At 46.0% G+C, this 21,081-nt stretch overlaps 1 protein-coding gene across 1 annotated transcript in view; it reads left to right on the top strand.

The window, feature by feature from the left end:
• CDC45 (cell division cycle 45) overlaps positions 1-20,299 on the top strand; it is a 428,728-nt gene extending 408,429 nt beyond the window's left edge. Inside the window, exons 18-19 of the mRNA XM_086942644.1 lie at positions 5,509-5,576; positions 20,116-20,299. Coding sequence (XP_086798770.1) covers positions 5,509-5,573 — 65 coding nt within the window. The 3' untranslated portion in view covers positions 5,574-5,576; positions 20,116-20,299. The remainder of the gene's footprint in view (positions 1-5,508; positions 5,577-20,115) is intronic.
• The last annotated feature ends 782 nt before the right edge of the window (positions 20,300-21,081 follow it).

The following is a 21,081-nucleotide window of genomic DNA, read 5'->3' as shown; positions in this document are numbered from 1 at the left end:
CTGGTCGAGCCGCCAGGCTTTCTCGAGGGTGCGGCAGTTCTTCTTGGATTCCTTGAGTTCGTCGGTGAACCAGGGGGTTTTCTTGCTGCCGGGTCTGCTGGGAGGGTTCTTTAGTGGTGCGAGGTCATCGGCGCAGGGGGTCAGCCACTTGGTGAGGTTGCTGGCTGCTTTGTTGGGGTCCGTTGTGCTGGTGGGAGTGTTCTGGCTGAGGGAGGCGGTGAGCTGCTCGGCGGTGATCTTGCTCCAGCTTCGGCGGGGAACCTGTTGCGGGTGGTGGTGAGTCGTAGTTCTTCTAAAGCTGAAGTGGACGCAGCTGTGGTCCGTCCAGTGGAGTCCAGTGGAGTCCGGTGGCGTGGCTGAAGGCGATGTCCTTGCTGGATGAGAAGACGGGGGTCAAGCTTGTGGCCGGCGTAGTGGGTGGGGGTGTTCACCAGTTGCTTTAGTCCGAGGTTGGCGAGGTTGTCCAGCAGGGCGGTGGTGTTTCTGTCGTCGTTGTTCTCCAGGTGGAAGTTGAGGTCCCCTAGGAGGATGTAGCTGGCGGAGGGAAGGGCATGTGGGCTGAAGAAGTCTGCGATTATGCCACTGGTCAGATCCTCGATTTGCATTTTATGTGTAGATGATCCCGCTGTTAACCCACTGAGTCGGCTTACAGTATCCTCAAGGAAACACGTTATCTGATGTGGATTGAGTTTTTGTTCTAATTTATTAAACACCTTGGGCCGCTGTTTGCCTTGCAATAATGAGCAGCGAGCCCGGGACAGGACCTCTTCTTAGCGCCTTGAGGCGCTGCACGAAGGAGACCAGCCACGAGTTCAATGCAGATCAAAGTGACCAAGTCGTTAACATCAAAAATTCTACGAGTCTGCCTTTTTAAATGATTTTCCTTGTTCACCGCTGGGTCTGTCCCCCAGAGACTACTGAAGCAGGGAGATTCACAAGAGCGCACAAGAGATGTTTGCACACGATCTGATCCCGATTACAAAGAAAGGATCAGTGTGTTTTTGTGGGGGAGGTTTTAGAGTGTACACATTTCATCTTGGAAATGGATTACTCGATAGCCACAAGTGACACCACTGATTCAGATTTTCAAGACTGACATTAGTTCTCCACACAGTACCCCCTACCCCACCCCATCCACACCCTCACCCCCACCCCAGGTTTTATTCTCCAAGCACAAAAACTAACTGACCAGACCGATGTGAAGGCGCCGAACAGCGGAGAAGGGGGTGGGGGCAGCTTTGGTGCTTTTTTCTCAACAAGAGTCTTAACAGCTCTTATTGCAGAAACTCTCCTCCAGGGACAAGATGAAAACCAGAGCTGAATATTCTTACCACACAGATTTTTTCCGAAGGAAGGGACACGTGGTTCCGCGAAGAGATGTTCTCACAAGACTCACCCACCACTGCCTTATTTTCCCTCCTCTCTTTCGCCCGTCCTTCCTTCCCCACGCCCTCTCTAAGTTTCATCCCAAAACCTCTGCCTTTCATTCCTGTTTCTCACCCACTACTTCACCTTTCCTTCCTCGCCTCTCTGCCTCTCACCCACCACATCTGCCTTTCTCTCCTCGTTCTCTCACCCACCACAGCCCTTTTCCTTTCTCTCCCCTCTCTCTCCTCTCACCCACAGCTTCTGTCTCTCTCCTCACTGCCTCACCCATCACTCTACCTTTCCTTTCTGACCTCTCTCTGACACCCACACTCCGCTTATCCCCATTCCTCTTTCCCACCAAGTTTCCTCCTTTCATTATCTTTCCCTTCTATGCTTGTCACCAACTCCTTCCCCTACCTTTGGTTATTCTACCACTTCCCTCCTTATTTCTCTCCCTCTCACTCATCTTCTCGACCACCTGCCCCTTCCCCTCTTCTCTCACTGACCACTCCCTCTACCTTTCGATCTCTCTGCCCCAGCGTCCCCTTTCCTGACTCTCCCTTCTCCTCTCATCCAACACTCCCTCTACCTTTCTCTCTGTCCACCCAGCTCCCCATTCCTTTCTCTGCACTCTCTCCTCTAACCCACATCCTTTCTAGCGATCTGTCCCCCCAGCTCCCTTTCCTGTCTCTACATTCTCTCTCCTCTCACACACCACTCTCTGCTAGACGGCTGCCATCTATATTCTATGAGCAAGAAAGAAGCACCCATTCATTGCACACGAGGAAACGTGCGGGAATCATGAAAGCAAAACATGCTTGTTTAAGTGGACAAACATGATTGGCATGTGGCTGGAATTAAAGGTGCATGCTTTTTTAAGCTACCTACTCCATTATCATATAACATCTCTTTGGCATAACGACACTTTCACAAGTGCTTTATCAACTCTCTTGCTTCCTCAAAGTTACTTAAATGCACATTTGCATGCTCTTTTTTCAAACTTTCGGGAGTGGGGCAGGGGTGTGAGGAGAATCTCCCTGAACCCCACCATATGGTGGCTGGACTCGCTCGCTACACTCGCTCGCCTCCGGGCACTCATATAAAACTTTTAAGCCCTACCACTTTCAAATGTCAACAGCCAGCACTGCTGTGCATTCTAAGAAAGAGGTCAAATGTCAGGCTCGCTCTTCCAAGAGAGCTCGATCTTTACCTTCCTTTCTCTGACTTCAAAGAAAGTGAGAGGATTTATGTGACAATCTTGCTGGATACGGGGTTAAAAATCGTTGTTTTCTAGCACACAACAGAATATATAAAAATGCGAAAAACTCAAATGAAGTACATTTTTTGTTAATTCTGAAGTGTTTTGGATACAAAAACTTTCATGTGAGCAAATCAATGCATTAGGGGATGTCATTTCCACACTTTATCGTTTGTGTGCTGTATAGTATTAGTAAAACTGTATGTCTGTGCAAATGTAATAGTAAATTCAATAGAAAATGTGCTGCATGTAATGGCACTGTGCTAGCACACCATGCATACTCCACTCTTTTGCGCCACTCTTTTGCGCCACTCTTTTGCGCCACTCTACGCCACGCCAATTTGAACAACTGCACTCTATCCTCCTGCATTCTACACCACTTAGCTCTGTGCCGTTACACTCTACTCTGCACCACTACACCGCTGTACTGTACTCATCATCTCTCTACTCAACACCACTGGACTCTACGCCACTCTACTCTGCATTCTTCACAACTCCACCACTCTACTCTGCAATACTGCGCTCTACACCACTCTGCACTTCTACATTTTACACCAATGCACTCTGCAGCACTATACTCTACTCTCCGCCACTGGACTCCACACCACTCTGCCCCACTGCACTCCACTATGCAACACTCTAATCACTAAATTATATGCCACTGCACCCTACGCCGCTAGACTCTCCGCTGCTATACTTTGCAACACTATACACCAGTTAACTCTACATCACTCCACTGTACGCCACTCTGCACGACTCCACTGTACGCCACCCCAATACACACACTATTCCACTCCGCTTTATTGCACTCTACCCTACCCCACCCCACTCTTCACCATTTCACTCTGACACTCCACACTATTCTCCTTTATGCCGTTAAGTTTTAGGCACACTGGTTTACAACATAGCTAAAACACATTACCAAAGCCAATAACTCTTGCATAGATGAGACCTATCCAGCTTTGGCAATGTTTGTTATATAAGCGAGTATTTAGCAGAACATTCAGTTATTGTGGTTGCTGAGAGCATGTTGAGTTGTGCACCAATGTTCACCATACGCCTACCTTATCACAAAAAAGCCTTGGAAATTTTGATTTGCGCTACCACAGAGAGACCAGTGCAGAAGTGGTACCTGGCCTAGTTACTTAGAACCCTTAGTATGCCGAGCCCAGGATGTCCGGAGTGAAAGACCGCCACGGTTGGGGCCCAGTAGCTCTCAGCCCTCTGAAAGGGGTTCTGACTCTTGGGTTGCAAATACTTTTTCTATTTCTTTCATGGGGAGTTCTGTGATGGGTGTTAATTGTTGGGTATTAATTGTTAGTGGCAGTGTGGTCTTGTGGCCTTTTCATATTATTTTAGCGGTGTTGCGATGCTGGATTGTTTTATTGCTGCTGGCTGGGGCTACTCCGTTATCCAGTGAGTTGCTAATGACGCTTAGTTCCACCTAATGACTCTACTTCCATTGCTGTGATTACTGGTATCTTTCTTAGGTCTAAGGCCAATCCAAAATGGAAGGTTATGTTCAGGGCTGATGCTAGTAGTTGTGATGGACGTGTGGTTTTGAGGATCAGGGCTTTTGGGAACTTTGAAGTTGTGCGGTAGGTGTGTCCGTGGTATTACTGCATTGGCGGTTGGTAAATTCTTGACTACCCTGAGTTGTCACGCTACTTGAGGCTTTTAGAACTTTTAATGATGAGTATTGTTTTCTGCTTTATGGCATGCGGCCCGTGCTTGTTTGAGTGTGAGCTCTGATTAAGGGGTGGTGCTGTTGCACCGTGCTGTTTCTTGGTGTGGATCTGTTTGTGTAATAGAGCTTTCAGTCAACTAGTGTGCTTTAATATGCTTCTCAAGATAACTTGTCTTTGAATATTTAAATCCAAAGGCTTGTATGTCCTTCTATAGTTGTAGACCAACGGGTCGCATGAACTTGCCCCCTATACATCGTCGTAAGTGATGCTGAATACACAAGGTTGCTTCTGCTGTTGTCAAGTCGCTGATGCAGTACAATATCTTGTCACTGACAATATCATCGTCCCCTATATTGTAAATAATTATGTGCAGTAATGGAATGCTCTAAAAGCTGACCTATTGTAATGGGGAGGCAGTGCAAGTCCGGATGGGAGGTCTGAAATAAAGGTTTCCATAACTCTGCCCTTGTAACTACTACTACTCCTGCCACAACATTTTTATAGCTCTGTGCCCTATTCTGTTTTGTCACAGGCACCCGAAAGTAGACGGACCCTTCACTTTTGCTGCACACAGTGTACCCCTTGTCTGCGTCTCCTAAGACCGCCGTTGTGACTTAAGCTGTGTACTCCATGAACAATGACTGTTTTCTTTCTTTTTTTGGGGGTTGGGGGGGGAACACAGTCGGCTATTATGTAATACTGTACCATGCCGGACGAGACATTACTTGTGCATCAGAATCTTAAATGTCTTTACTCTGTTGAAACCTATGAGGATTGACACTTTGTTTGATGTTCTACCTCTTTTCTGATGTGCTCTTGATTTAACCGATGTATGCAAGTCGGCCCAATGGACCTTGCATAAAATTGCATAGCTGCCGTTTATATTTGGTTTTCGGCTGGGATTTTGCATCAGACTGCTTAGTTTTCCCATAGTGTGAACAGTGATGCTGGCAGCCTCTTTACTGTGACTTGTTTATGGCAATGAGATAACATTGGTGACCATTAATGACCAAGGTTCCATCTGCTAGCACATCTGCAGGAAATTGTCATCCTGCCCCACCTAGAAAATATTTTACTTTTTGTGGGGGAAAAAGGAACGGACAAAAACTCATTTGTTCATGATCTGGCACTATTAATGTTAAATACATGTTTACCTGCTGTTTCTCATACTGTTTTCTCCCTTTCTCCCACTAGTCATTGATTTGAAAACTGAAGACCGCAGCAAGTTTGTCGACGCACTCATTTCTCTTCTGTCCTAAAAGGTAAAAAAAAAAGTGGTGAAATGTGGAGTTCTTTTTGTGCCATGGAACTATAGTTGTACTGCATACATCTATTCTGAGCAAAAACCCTACATTGACAGGTTGTGTTCCTATAAGACCCCTTATGACTAAGAGTCAGTCTTTTTGATCTTGGAAGCAGCTTTGTATTGTCGCCAGGGGATTCTTGGGGTTTTACTACTATGTTCGATATAGTGACATTATTCTTAAATGTTATGTTAAAAAGTTTTTGTATAGCGCAAATCACCACTGGTCTCTAAGCGCTCACACAGAAAAGGTACATAACCTGCTGCCTCCTGAATCACTCCACCCTCTGTCCTGATTAGGGCGTGGATGTTAACTTTTTAAACAGATAGGTCTTCAAGTTCTTCCTAAAAGACAGTAGTTGCGAGTCTTCCTTCAGGCTGGCTGGTAACTCGTTCCAGATTTGCAGGAGAAGTACGGACACAGCTCTGCCTCCTTTGGATTTTAGCTTAAATCTGGGTTGAAACAAATTGGAGGCTTTACTCGAGCGCAAGGCTCTACCTGGAATGTACTTCCTCAAACGCTGTTTAATATATTCCGGGGCTTTACCAAAAATGGCTTTATGGGCCACGCAAAGACATTTGAACTGCATTCTGAATTTAACGGGCAGCCAGTGCAGCTTCCGGAGCAAGGGGGTTGCATGCGAAATCCTAGGTAGAGAGTAGATCAGCCTGGCTGCGTCGTTCTGTACAACCTGTAGTTTCCTCATAAGCTTCTGCGGAAGGCATAGGTACAAGGCATTCCCATAGTCCAGCCGCAAGATGACTGTGGCTGACACTATGGATTGTAGTGTGGGGGCCGATAGAATGGGTACTAACTTCCGGAGTTGCCTAAGCACCCCAGTACAAGACCCAACCACTGGCGAGACTTGGGGAGACATAGAAAGGTCTTCATCAATCTTCAACCCCAGGCTTTTGACCACCCTTCCAGGAATAGGTGTAGTCCCTAATTCTGGGGGCCAAAACAAATCGCACCAGGGGTTTACTTGATTGGTCAGGACCAGCACCTCCGTCTTTCCGGCATTCACTTTCAGGAGGTTGTTGGTCATCCAATTTACAGTGAATCTAAGCAGATTCCTTACCGATTCCTGCGCTTCCCTTGAATCCTCCAGCTGAACCAGTAGCTGGGTATCGTCGGCATAGTTAAAGATTTGGCAGTTCCTATGCATTAACTCCTCCACAAGGGGTTGAAGGTAGATGTTGAAAAGCAGGGGGGATAGTGCGGACCCCTGGGGTACACCCCAGGCCACAGCATCTGCCTCCGATAGCTGGTCTCCCAACTGCACTCTCTGGGTCCGACCCGTAAGAAAAGATTCAAGCCATTTGAACGCTTGCCCTGTTATTCCCAGCTTCTGATACAGTCCAGCAAGATGGTGTGGCTGACCGTATTAAACGCCCCAGACAAGTCCAATAGAATCAGGGGACAAGGCTGTTTATTGTCTGCCCGGACTCTCAGCTCGTCAGCAACTGTGGCCATTACCAGTTCTGTGCTATGTTGAGGCCGAATCCCGCCTGCCTTGAGTGAAGTAAACCAGGTTGCTCCAGGTAGCCAGCCAGCGTGTTCAGGATATGCTTTTCCAGGATCTTGCCCAGAAATGACAATTGAGAGATGGGCCTGTAGTTCTTTAAAGCCTTGGTGTCCGCTCCTGCTTTCTTCAGGACTGGAGTGACCCTAGCTTCTTTCAAATTTGATGGGAGATAGCCCGCTTCTAATGACTCATTTAATAGGCTCAACAGCTGACTTGGAATACCGGTCAAGGCCATTTGAAAAATTCTCGGAGGGCATGGATCCGTGCTAGATCCTGATTTTATTTGGCATGCGATGACCGCCAAGCTCTCCATCTAAACATGGGATTCTGTTCAGCATCCCTGCCAGCTCCTTGCAAGCAGGGTGAGATGGCAGAAGAGGATCCGCTGGGGTCTCCCTAATATCCCTGATAATATCTTGCTCTTTCTTGAGGAAGAACTTCTGAAAGGTTTCGCAGTCCGGTTGGTCGGTTGCAGGAATTTTCCCCTCCAGCTGCGTTAGCTCCCTGAGGATTGCAGATGTCTCCCTTTGTTTGTTCACAGCCCCTATAATTCTATCCTCATAGAAGGCTGCCTTCCTCGCCAGGATGTCCGCCTTGTATTTTGACAGAAGTATTTTATAGGTTTCCGACTCAGCTGGACTGTAGCGGAGTCTCCACCTTCTCTCCGCCTTGCGAAGAACTTGTTTATTTTCTCTGAGTGAGGCGTCAAACCACGGTGCTCCCTTTCCTTTGGCTTTGGTCTTCTCCAACTGCTCAGGAGCTAGCATGTCCAGAGCAGCGCTGATCCAGACCATAAGGGCTGTGGTGTCAGAGTCTAAGCTTCTCTCACTCCTCTCAGGCGGTGAGATGGAAAGAAGCGTAGAGATTAAAGAGTCTGCCTCCACCTTCTTCCATGATCGAACCTTTCTCCGCAACAGATTAGACGTTACTGGTGAAAGGTCCCCTGGGACCCAGCACTTGATCAAGGAATGATCTGACCATATACAAGGGCTAACCTCGGTTATTTCTGTCTGAGATATGCAGGACCAAATTAAGTCCAGCGTATGGCCCTTCACATGCGTGGGTCCCACTACTAGTTGCCGTAGGTTAAGCGAGGAGAGGTTGCTGTCAAACTCCGCCTCTGTAGGGTCTCTGGGTAGCTTATCCCAGTGATAGTTGAAGTCCCCTACCACCATGAGGGATTTATATCTGGAGCCCAGATCCGGTAAGAACTCCAAGAAGGCTTCATTGAAGTCTGGAGAGCTCTGTGGTGGGCGGTACACTACCACCAGCATGATGCAAGAGGATTTTAATGAGATTTTTATCCCCAGAAGCACCGCGCTATCACAATTTTCAGCTACGACCTGTGTCACCCTGAGGTTTTTTTGGAATAGGAAAGCGGGCCCCCCTTTACTCTCCTTGGGGCGATTATACCACAAAGCATCGTATTCAGGTGGCAATGCAATCTGGCTACGGGGTGCTCCAATTTCACCATCATTGGAGACCTAAATCTGCACTTTAACAACTCCAGCAGTCCCTCAGTTGCCAGCTTCCTGGCCGACCTTGAAGCGTTACAGCTTACTCAGTTGGTGACGCAGCCCACACATTCAGGGGGTCACACCCTTGACCCGTTTTTTACCAATCTGACGGAAGTATGTGTCACCAGCTACACACCTCTGGCGTGGACTGATCATTATTTGATACAGTTCCACTGCCCTATCGTGGCTAGTCCATCTAAGCCAATGGTGTGTTCTGTTCCAAAAAGACGCTGGAACAAACTTAAGCTAGATGAGTTCTTCCATCTCTTATCAGCTGACCCGCTTGACGTCTCAGGTCCTCCGGATCAGATGTACGACAGGTTCACCGACTGGGTCTCCAGGGCCTTGGACACCCTCATCCCCTTGGTGACCCGCAGAACTGGTTTAGGTAAGGCCAGCCCTTGGTACGATGACTCTCTGCGAGCCCTGAAGGTGTCTTGCAGGTGCGCAGAGCGGGCTTGGCGCAAAGCCTACTCCAGCTCTAAGAAAGTCGTATATCAGGCTACAGTGAAGGTGTACCATCGGGCGGTGTGTAGAACCCGTGCCGCTTTTTATGCGACACAATTCAGGAACAGTTCGAACCCAGCAAAGGCTATCTTTAAGGTAATGAAAGACCTCACTGCCAAAAAGGTTGTAGCATCACATCAGAGCTCTCTGGAGCACTGTGAAAAGTTGGCAGAGTTTTTTCTAGAAAAGGTGAATGCTATTTACCGGGGCTTCCCTGTGGTCGTTCCCTCGGTGATGACATCATCTAAGCCTCCACCATCTGAGGGGCTGTGTTCTTTACCTTTGGTAAATCCTGATAGCCTAGGCACTTTGGCTTGCAAAGTGAAATCTGGGTCCCCTGAGGATCCACTTTGCCCCGAAGTGTTCAAGGACCTGGCGGTACATGACATCTCTCCGCTTTGTTCCTTGGTCAATGCGTCTTTGACTTCTGGCGTCGTTCCACTTAAGTGGAAGCGAGCCATGGTTCGACCGATCCTGAAGAAACCTAGCCTGGATGGAAGCAAGCCGGAGAGCTATCGGCCTATTTCACTCTTGCCGTGGCCGGCCAAGGTGATGGAGGCACACGTAAATGCCGCGCTCTCAGAACATCTCTGTCGAGCTGACATACTCGACGCTACGCAGAATGGGTTTAGGGCAGGTCACAGCACGGAGACGGCTCTGCTGTATATGGTGGAGCACCTCCGCTCCGTGCTTGACGCGGGACAAACGGCAGCGCTGGTGCTATTAGATCTAAGCGCTGCCTTTGACACCGTCTCGCACCCTATCCTTCTGCAGCGTTTAGAGGATGCTGGTGTTTCCGGCATAGCACTCGACTGGTTCCGGTCGTTCTTATCAAACCGGGCCTTTAGCGTGACCGTCCCACCCTTTCAGTCTAAATTCCACCCGTTGAACCTGGGCGTCCCCCAAGGCTCCTCGCTGAGTCCTACGCTGTTCAACCTGTACGTAAGGCCGCTAGCTGAGGTTGTCAAACTATGGGGTATGACCATGGTATCATATGCCGATGACACCCAGCTAGCGGTCACGATCAGCGGGGATGCGGAGGTCGACGCTCCTAGGTTTCAACAAGGACTGAGGGCGGTCGCTAGGTGGATGACGCTTAATTGTCTCCAGCTAAACGCTAGTAAGACCGAGGTGATGGTATTTGGTAGGCGACCGGAACTGTGGGGAGAGAGATGGTGGCCGGAGGAGTTGGGTTCCGCTCCCATCCCAGTCGCCGAGCTTAAAAACCTCGGGGTCTGGTTGGACCCTTCCCTTACGTTTGCATGCCACACTAAACGCACGGCTGCTTGCTGCTTCGGCATCTTGCGTGGGCTCCGTCCGGTGCTAAAGTTCTTTGATGCCCCCACCCGGCAACTCATGATCCAAGCTACCGTCATATCTAGATTGGATTATGCTAGCTCTTTGTTGGCCGGACTGAATGTAGCTGAGATAGGGCGCCTGCAGCGGATCCAGAATGCTGCTGCGAGAGCGGTGGTGGGTCTTCCTAGATTCTGTCCCACCTCCAGCACCATTCGAGCATTGCACTGGCTCCCTGTGGCGCAGCGGATTCAGTTTAAGGTCCTCTGCGTCGCCCATAAGATCTTGAAGGGGTCCCCTGCAATGATCCTCACGACACTCATGGCCAATTACATTCCGGCACGACCCTTAAGATCGTCAGATCTCGATTTGGCTGTGGTCCCGCGCTTTAAGCGAAGCAGGGCCGGTGGTCGCTCATTCCGAGTGCGGGCCGCTGCTCTGTGGAACTCCTTGCCCCCGGCAATTCGCGCCATGAGCGATGTGCTCTCTTTTCGTCGCGCCTTAAAAACATTTTTATTTCCTTAGTTTGTGTGTTCTGTGCTGTTTTATTTAGTTGTGTTGTGTAGCTGCCTTGTCTGGCGCCAAGACGCTCCTTAGCTGGAGCATTTGCGCGCCTAATAAAAACCACATAACATAACATAACATAACATGCCGCCAGTATATCGGGAGTAGATGAGACCCCTAGCCAGGTCTCCGTGAGGGCAAGAATGTCAATCTCGCCGTCCACCAGGAGTGAAAACACTTCCAAATGGTGCTTTTGCAATGAGCGTGTGTTCAACTTCACTATTTTTAGCCCCTGGGTCCTGTGAGGGTGTGGCAGGATCTTAGGTCGTCTGGATTCGCCCTCTCCCTGCAACAGGGCTTCTTCCCGAAGTTTAGCTAATGTCGTCAAATCTAATCCTTCGTTACCAAATCTTAGAGCCCGTAGGGTCTCCATGGAGGACCGTCGAGGGGTGCTGACCCCTGGACCCGCCCTGGCGCGGACCCGCTGCATACTTGCATTCTAGTTCTTTAAGTAGCGTATGGCAAGGAGCCCTTGAAGACACTAGAGCGCTACCAGAGAAGGCGTCTTGGGGCGTCTTGGGAGCCCCCACTCAAGATGGCGGTCGGGAGTGAGGCGGCGCGAGTCTCACCCAAGTGATGAGTAGTGTGGGTAAAAAATTTTAATGTGCAGGCAATGCGATTATAGAGGGAGCAAAGAGCATAAAATAAAAATGTTAGGCTAGCACCAATTCCATAAATTTCAGCAACACAATAAATTCGATTTAAAAGTAGCCTAATACTCCAACAGTGTTTAAAATGCAGGCAGCAATTCAAAAGCGGCAGCGTGACAAACCAATTCGTTCAACTGCAACTGAATGTCCTGCTCTCAAGGCTAAAACAAGGCAATGTGACTTCTGAAATAATGAATTGGAGGAAGTTTCTCATGGGGCATTCCCTTTTCTTATCACACTTCTTGAAAAGTTTCATTTTGCTTTGTCTCGGTGTCTTTTCCGCCATTGGCTGCAGCATCAATTGTGACTAAGACTGTGTGGTTACAAAGGTTCTTGAGAGTTCACTCGAATTTAGGTTTGCTGGAGATCTTATTACTACCTTTATCATACATTGCCTGCAGAACTCGAGCTTAGTTATACATCATTCACAACCACTTTTTCTTGCACTTCCTAGAGTTTGTGTCATTATCTTTGTGAATGGGGTGTCTGTGGCTGCAGAATGTCTAAAGTCTCACAGTGGTGCTTGCATTTAAAACGTAATGAAAGTATATGGAAGGATCATACAAATACAGAAGTGCTTGTCTTCTGTACAATGGGTTTGTCTCCTGTTGCATATGTCGGTCACATTTTAGACTTGCTGCTAAGGTGTGTTGACGCGGCAATGCTTACCAGGGTCCCTTTGCAATCTATACTTGACTTTTCCTGGACTACTCCTCTAGTCCTTCTTTACAGAGTAGTAGATGCGCTGTACGTCAAGAAAAATTGACCTTTTTCATAGGAATCCTCTCCACACCTAAACTTGGCTTTGAGAATAGCTACCTTTGTGCCCAGCTTAAGACCGAGTGCACCTCCAAACTTTCTACTTTGGGTGATATTTCCAACTTGACCCTCAGACGGTTAGCACTTACCCTTTTGGAACCCCCTATGATTGAGTAATCCTAGAAGTTAGAAAAGTGGAGTGACTGCAGTTGGTAACCCAAAAACACTCCTTTACCAGTACCTAATCTTCATTCTGAGTTAACTGCTTTATCGCAGTTTAAAGCAGCCCAGCTGTGTATGCATAAACCCCCAACATTCAAGTTTGGCAGAAGTCATGAAACATTTGTTTACGTGCTTGAGTCCTCTCTGTGAACTCCCTCATCAAATCTACGTGGAATAGTGCCACAGTTCTAGCCGTTATAAGCAGCTGGAAATGCTATAGTTCCGAATTGCTTAAATTGGCACGGTTTCTTGAGTTTTAGCTTTTATTACCTAATCCTGTTAAACAAATGATATTTATGTGTGGTGGAACTTGGAAACAGATTGTTTTGTTGCTACTGTAAAATACAATGCTACTTCTATTTATCCACCGTGGAATTCTTGACGGAGTTCATGAACTCTGAAAGGCTCCTTCTAAATACAGGATCATGCATAACTTAAAACCAGTTATTTGGATGGATATTCTACCTGCAGATTTCTAACCTTTGAATTGCTCAGGCACTAGTCTGGATCTGGAAACTTCTCGCAGAGCTCTCGTATGCCAATAGGGTTTGCTGTTTTCGTGTCAACATCGGAAGTGGCATCACAATGATTTGCCCAGAGCCATCTAGCAACCACCTTGGCGTCCTGAGGTCTCTTCTGTTTTTAGGTCTCGACTATTTATCACTTAAGTGATAAATGGACGAGAGAATTGAGGGCCAAATAAGACTTGAAACCAACGGCGGATTTGCCACAGTGCATGTACTCCGTGCGCGTTCACAAACCAGCTACGTCACAAACCACCATCTGTCTCTCAGTGCCTCACACACTTCAAAGGCTCCGCTCCCCGATACCCCCGCCCCCCTCCCCGCCTGCACTTTGCACTCTCCGACTTCCCCTCCCACCTCCCAATGCCGCTCTTCCCATTCACGCGCTCGTTACCATTTGCTCCCGAGCGGCATTTCTCCTCCATATCCCCCCCCCCCCCCCCACCCCCCCCCTCCCCCCCTAATCACAGCAATGCCAAGAGCTTGTTTTTTTTTTGTTTTACAATCGTGGCAGGATGGCATGCGCAGCCGGCACAATGGGGTCTTATTAAGCACATCCAGGCCCTCCGTTTGCAGTCCTTCGGTGTCCGCAGTTGCTCTGTCATCACTGAACTGCATAGCTCTAATTAGTAATGTATCAACTCCAGTGTTAAATTTTAACTGTTGTAGCGGAATGAACGGCTGAGACACCCATGGCGACATTCCTGCCCGTGGTCTGCAAGTTGCATGCATGTCACAACAGCAAGTGCTCAACCCACTGTACTGTTCCACTAGCTGTCTATGCAAGCACATCCCAAGCATGCCCTGGTCCAGGACTCACAGGGACTGGACTCGGCAGATAAGGCTTTCCCTTCCGTCAACAAATGCCCACATGGTCAAATCACTCTTTTTTTGGCACTGCTCGATAAAAGAGAAACTGATTGGTTTGAGGAGCGATGAATATTTACTGTACTTTTCTGCACTCGGACCGCGGTTTGCTTTTCCTTTTCGATTGGTGGTGGTGGACTTTCAAAGCTTTACTTGTGAAAGGTCCAGTGTCGTTTAATGAAAAACTATAAGCAGGTCTGCTGGAATTATGCGCAGGGATGGCTCAAATTATGCAGCAGAGTTGACTAATGTGGTGGGAAAAAGTAAATCACGTGCTGTAATTACCACCCGATTCGTTGATGTTAAAGTTGTTCTCTTCCAGGGGATCCTCCTCAATAGTCATAAGCACTGAATATTCCCGCCCATGTGCGGGACCCCAGAAACCATATAAAAAATATATATGTAAAAACACATATATCTTGCTCCCCATATATGTACATACATATATTATTTTTCTCACACCAATGCAGCTCCAAACTGAGGCTAAAACAATGTAAACACATGTACATGTACTGCAATTAGTAAGGAAACAAAAAAACACATTAGGTCCAATTTCCCTTGAACTTTTGTGTTTTAATGAGTAAAACCACTCATAAATCCTGAAAATTGCCTATAAATGGACATTGTTAGCCCTCAGGCTGCATTGTAAAACAATAGCATAGAAACTGAAACCATTTTCAACAAAAACTGGCACCGTGCCTTTAAGGCAGCCATGACCCCAGGCTTCCCATCATGCCTCAGGGGTGACAGTTAGGTCAGTTGTTCTTTGCATAACCCTGAAGACAGGGCTCAACCATAAAATTGCAATAGTACCAAATCTCATTTACCTGGGGAGGCGGGTGGGTTACTTATGACTTTGATGAGGATTCCCCTGGAAGAGAACTAGGATTACAGGTAAGTAACTTATCCTTCTCTTCCAGGGGATCCTCATCAATAGTCATAAGCACTGAATAGAATAGCAAGCCCATCAACCACCTGCAGGTAAATGAGAAGTACATGATCCAACCATATCATAACAGCCAATAACTCAGCTGCTAAACCGATTCCTCAGGGAGGCCTGGCCTACCTGGGTATCTGCTCTCGTGTCCGAATCTAGACAGTAATGTCTGGTAAATGTATGGACAGACCTCCAGGTCGCCGCTTTACGAATCTGACATTGGCGCATTCTGTAGGTGAGCTGCCGTGGCAGCCCTACCTCTAGTAGAATGCGCTCTAGGGGTAAACCCCAGAGGTTTTTGCGCCAATTTGTAAGCAAGTTTAATACACAAGACGATCCATCTGGAAATGGAACGTTTCGATGCTGCATGACCAGTTCTGATCGATCCATAGTTAATAAACAACTGATAAGAATGTCGAATCGACTTGGACCTGTCCAAATAGAACTTAAAAACCCTTTTCAGGTCCAAAGAGTGTAAAGCCCTCTCAGCTGGAGTAGAGGGATAAGAGTGTCAAATAAGACAGGAAAAAAACAAATTCTGACTGAAAAACAATCAAATTCAGCAGAGCTCAAGTTCCAGGTTCCTCACAGAACAAGCCGAAAAAAAGAACTGACCTAACTTTCACCTGTGGGGCATGATGGGAGCAGAGTTTCCCCTGGAGGCCTTAAAGGCAGTGTTCAGATTCTCGGAGGCCTTAAAGGCGAGGTGCCAGTCTGATTTTCTGTACAGGGATGTTATTTCTTTATGCAGCCTACATAGGCTAATTGCCTTTTTATTACAGTTTCCTTGATGAAAATAAAAGATTTTTCTGTCTGTGGAATGCATTTTAGGCTGCTGCCTTTTTCTTGCATTGTTTCTATGGTTTATTTTCATTCTGCAGAAAATATGTAATTATGGCTTTATTAGCCTACTAGCTGCCCGCCCCAGCGTTGCCTGGGGCAGAAGGGGGCTGGGGGCTGCAGGCTGCATTTGTAGCCCGGGTCAGAAGGTGGCTGGGGCAGCATGTTGTCGAGCGGTGCACCTGCCGACTCCCTCCCGCCCCGCCTCGAGCCTCCCGCCCCCCCGCCTCCAGCCTCCCGAGTACCGCCCGACTCCCTCCCGCCCCGACTATTTACTTTTCTTACCTGACCCGCTGCTCCTCCTCTTCATGTCGCCACCACTGCACCGCCGCCTCTTCATGTTGTCGTCGCCGCCGCTACTCACTGCACCACCGCCCCGCCATGACGCCGCCGCTCCTCCATGACGCCGCCGCTCCTCCTTCGTCATGACGCACGTCTCATCGCGGCCAGCGCTAGGTCCTGGCCGGCGCTACTTTCAGGGGACTACTTTGTTTTGTAAATTAATTTTTTTATTTTACTTTTAAAAAATTTTTTATATAGCCTATGTCCATCTACACACCTTGACATTTTCAAAGATGTATCGGGTGTGTAGATTGGCGCTGTGGTTCCCGAGATTACCTTGCCAAAAGGTGCAAGTTCTCTCTTCATAATAGTAGTATAGATAGGTTATGGTTGGGCTGCATATTATTAGTGTATACGTGTATAATTTGTTTAGTACTATGTGCTCTTGTTATATATTTACACATATATATGTATTTAGTTATGTGTTCCGGGTTCCCGCTTATGGGCGGAGATTATTCAGTGCTTATGACTTTAATGAGTGTACCCCTGGAAGAGAACTAGGATTACAGGTAAGTAACTAATCCTTTTTTTCTTACTACCCTCATTTGTGGAAGGTTTTCGCGATTTCCTCCATCTCGAACTCCAATTCTCCTTGGGAGAGAAATGATGTCCTTCTAAAGCTAAAGGCCCCTGATTTAGAGCCCATAAACAAAGCTATACTCCGGACCAGCATGACCAAACACTGGAATCTGCTTAAAAATGATTCAGCACTTAAGGATCTAATTCCTCCAACTCCTCAAATAACTTTCCGCAGAGGAAGAACTCTGAGGAACAGACTCAGTCCCACCATCCCAAGAACTGACACAACTCCGGACTGGCTGACACAACGCACTAAAGGTTTCTACAAATGCGGCTTTTGTGTGATGTGTAAATGGGCTAAACACAAGACAACGAAATTTATTGGTCCCAATGGAGACACATATGACATCAGAGTGAACATCAACTGCACTACAAAATATGTAGTATACATAATTGTCATTGCGGAAAGCAGTATGTGGGTAGCACAATAAGGTGTCTAAAAGACAGGATCTCTGAACACATGAGAGCGATACAAAAACAAGACCCTAAATATCCTGTTGCCTTACATGTTGCCAAATGTCAATCAACCATTGAAGATTTCCGCATCAGTTTCTATGGCATTGAAACAGTACCCATTCACATAAGGGGTGGCAATCGAGAGCTAGCTTTGAGACGCAAAGAAGCGACTTGGATCATGCGTCTGCGTAGCATTGAATTCGGCTTAAATTACGACCCTGAGATGCAATACTTCTTAGGGACCTGAACTGGGACCAATCTATACAGACAATTAAACATTTCAATAAACCCAACTCCACATTACAACAGTTGCATAAATGTTCCCAGTAGACTTAATCCTATCAATATACCACAACATGTATGTAAAATATGTGGTCTTAAACGCCTTTCTTATTGTTGTTTATTTGAACTGTGCCTACTTAACTATATGTACTCACTGGATTACTCTGCTTTACAATTATGTACTTTGCTGTCAAATCGCCTGCTGATTGATACACTAAACAACACTGAACACCACTATCATTTGAACCAGGAATCAATGCAAATAATTCAGTTTTGACAATCACTCCTATCATCAAAACCAGGTTTCATCCCAATAACTCTTAACTAGCAAACACGCACTGATTCTTGGCTTCCGTATAATAATAATATACTCTGCTTGTCAGAACACCAACTAGCTAATAAGTACTGGTATTTCTACCTGGAATCAGATTACCAGTGATTCACCCAATCCGTTATTTGAGTTGTAGTATTTTCTCTAAATACGGTCAACATTTCAACTTGTAAAACGATACGTTGCCGCTCTAGTTTTTTTTAGAAGTAAGAGAGAAAAAAACGGAAGTAAAGCTTTAATAGACGTCCCCACTTCCTGTCAGGTGACCGTCTTCGAAAAACGGCGCCGGGAACCACAGGAGGGGGAACGAATCTAACCAGGTAATTCATCCCGCTTTTCATACCGACAATTTACTTCTCTAAGACAAACCGAAATATAATTAAAGAGGATTACACCACACCTCTTGGTTTTTTGTCACTCCGTCTACAGGTGTACCCGCCTGCTAACCTGATTTCGAGCGTTACAGCTTCAATCTCTTCTCCTCCCAGTCATGGCCTCCTTATGACCCTATTAAGGTACGGCTTTTTCTTGATGATACCAGCTCCCATAAGGGTTTTACATGACACGGTATACACTACTGTCTTGTCCTACCACCTTTTATGACAAATATTATGTTTACCTATAGGAACCATCCAACTACGCTTTTAATGCGCATTATCCATACTTGTTGCCACATCACTACTTCCGGCTTTTCTCTCAAGAGGGTGAGTTTCGCATCTGTGTTTGAATACTGTCAGAGACTAGAATTGGAACTTAGCCTCACATAAAAATACAATCCAAACCCACCAAGAAACATGCACTAAATATTGCGACAACATGAAATGCGGTTTCTTGACAAACACGTGTTATCTCACGTTTGCTGTTCTGACTTAAGATATACAAGTGCTTTCTCCAAACACACCCTTTTTAACAGATATCCTCCTTTTCCGAGTTGGCGCTCACATTGACCAGTGGCGTACGGAACGATCGTTGACTATATAGAACATGTTGACACCATCACTTGGCTGTACAACAAACTAATACTTGGAGCACTTTTTACATGTCCTAAATACCAGGGGATGAGTATTAGGGCTCTATCTATCTGTATCTACTGTTGTGTAAATCGACATAATCCATTAACTAATAAAAACACGCTAAAACCCCCTTCTACATTCACAACAGTACTATTCACTTCTGCCTGACGTACTATATGAAACTGTCAATATATTTCACAAAAACTTTTAAAAATAAAAATATATTTAATAAAATTGACACGCTATAAAGTCACTACAAGTCACAAGGGGGTGTCTACCCGTTAATAAGCACAGACACTTTTCACCCGATTCTACCACTCTTCATGTTTTTTCCATAGTTTCTTAATTGAAATGTTATTCTCGCACACTGGTCACTGTGTTTGCGTCTAAGAATAATTGAAACTTTAGATTGTTATAGTCATATCCACACAATCTGTATACCCACGATAAAAAAGATTATCACTATTCACATACACTGAAGTCACCATTACTATAGATATCAAGTCACACATGTATGACACAATGTCACCCCATGGCATGCCCGTTTTACATCACCAATGGTTCACTAACCACGTTTCACTCATGTAAAACTACCATACAAATGCGTCTTTTGTATCTATACCCAGCCCTGAAGATTCGCAGTCTGTTTCCCTGCGATGAAACACGTGTTGGCCAGAACAAGAGGAACAATAAACTGTTTTCCATAACAAGGATTCTACTTCATTGAAATTTCTGTCTTGATACAACGCTATCTATTGACTTTGAAACACTATCGATGTGCGCATTTCACTATTGTTACCACAACTAGGACTCACTGAGATTTTATGATAATTTCCTAGAGCAGGGGCTTTCGTTGTTTTTTTAGCCCATAAACAAAGCTATACTTATCCTAGAAGGAAACTTTCCTAGTCACTATTGCGTGTGCTAGCAGGGGTTTCCCCATCAAAGTTCTGTGCTATAGTGAACATTACTGTTTTGCAGGAGCAATATAATTTTTAGGAACAAGCACATCAATAAGGGGAACCCCATTTAACAATACTGTAGAACTGCAAAAATTCCCAGTGAATATCAAGTGATAATTAATTGTAAGATAAGAACAAAAATTAATCAGATGTAGATACAAACCATTTGAATGAAATATAAAGTGTATGACGTGTGTCTACAAAACTGTTTAAGGAACATGTTCATAGGTGGAGTTATTAAATGTTATTGAGTTCAGTGAATATTCTCAAGGTGAAGCATGAAGATTACAAGTTACTAACTTTTCTTTTATTTTTCTCTTCTAGTTCTTTGCACCTGGATCAGCCTGCCCTATCTATATTTGTATGTTTCAGTCTGTATGTTGTATCTACAGTGTAAATGTTTGGTTTTATTGTTGCTCTTATTTTACTACATTTTGTGTGTAAATTGTAAATTATTAACTTGATTGTAGTCAAAGGAAAAGTATTATTAAATAAAATGATGGTTTTATTTTTGTGCATTCTTTTCTTCTATTGTCTCAAACATGAGTAAAAATGTGTGAAGCCCTTTTAACCTATTATGTCTTTGGATTGAATGTATCAGAATATAGAGATGGAAGTCAGGTGCCTTAGTGGTTACTCTTACCTAAGCCACTTGATAGAATGGCCATTGCTTAATGGATATCTTTAATAGTTTCTTCTCAGAATGCACAAATGTGCAGAACCCCAAATGATACTCCCCTCCACAGTGAAATGTTAAATAGCCTGATGATTTTACTAATGTTTCCAAAAAGAATTTACTTATTAAAACACGGTGACACACAAAATTCTTATCGGCCGTCTGATGAGGGTAGGGATAGGCGGTTCTGCCCTGTCATGGCTGGAGAGTTTTCTCTCTGGCCGCTCACAAACTGTCCGATTGGGCTCCCATTCTTCAATCTCTAGGGAGCTCACCAAGGGGGTTCCTCAGGGCTTATGCCTAAGCCCCACACTCTTCAACGTGTATGTGGCCCCCTTGGCCGACATTGTGAGAGAATATGGGTTCACGCCTATATCGTATGATGACGACACCCAGCTCTTATTTCCTTTACAGACCCTGACGCCAGCAGTTAAACACACTTTTGCTGCAGGTATGAGAGCTGTAGCCGATTGGATGACCTCCAATTGTCTACAATGTAATGTGGGCAAGACTGAGGTCATGCTTTTCGGAGAGGCCCCCCTCCTCTGGTCACCTGACTGGTGGCCCCTGGAATTGGGACCTGCTCCCTGCCCTAAACAGGTAGTAAAAAATCT

This window comes from Lissotriton vulgaris, chromosome 11, assembly GCF_964263255.1.
Source record: "Lissotriton vulgaris chromosome 11, aLisVul1.2, whole genome shotgun sequence".
NCBI classification, from domain to species: Eukaryota; Metazoa; Chordata; class Amphibia; order Caudata; family Salamandridae; genus Lissotriton; species Lissotriton vulgaris.
The sequence above is the reverse complement of the archived record's forward strand: the minus strand, read 5'-3'. Positions and strand labels throughout refer to the sequence as shown.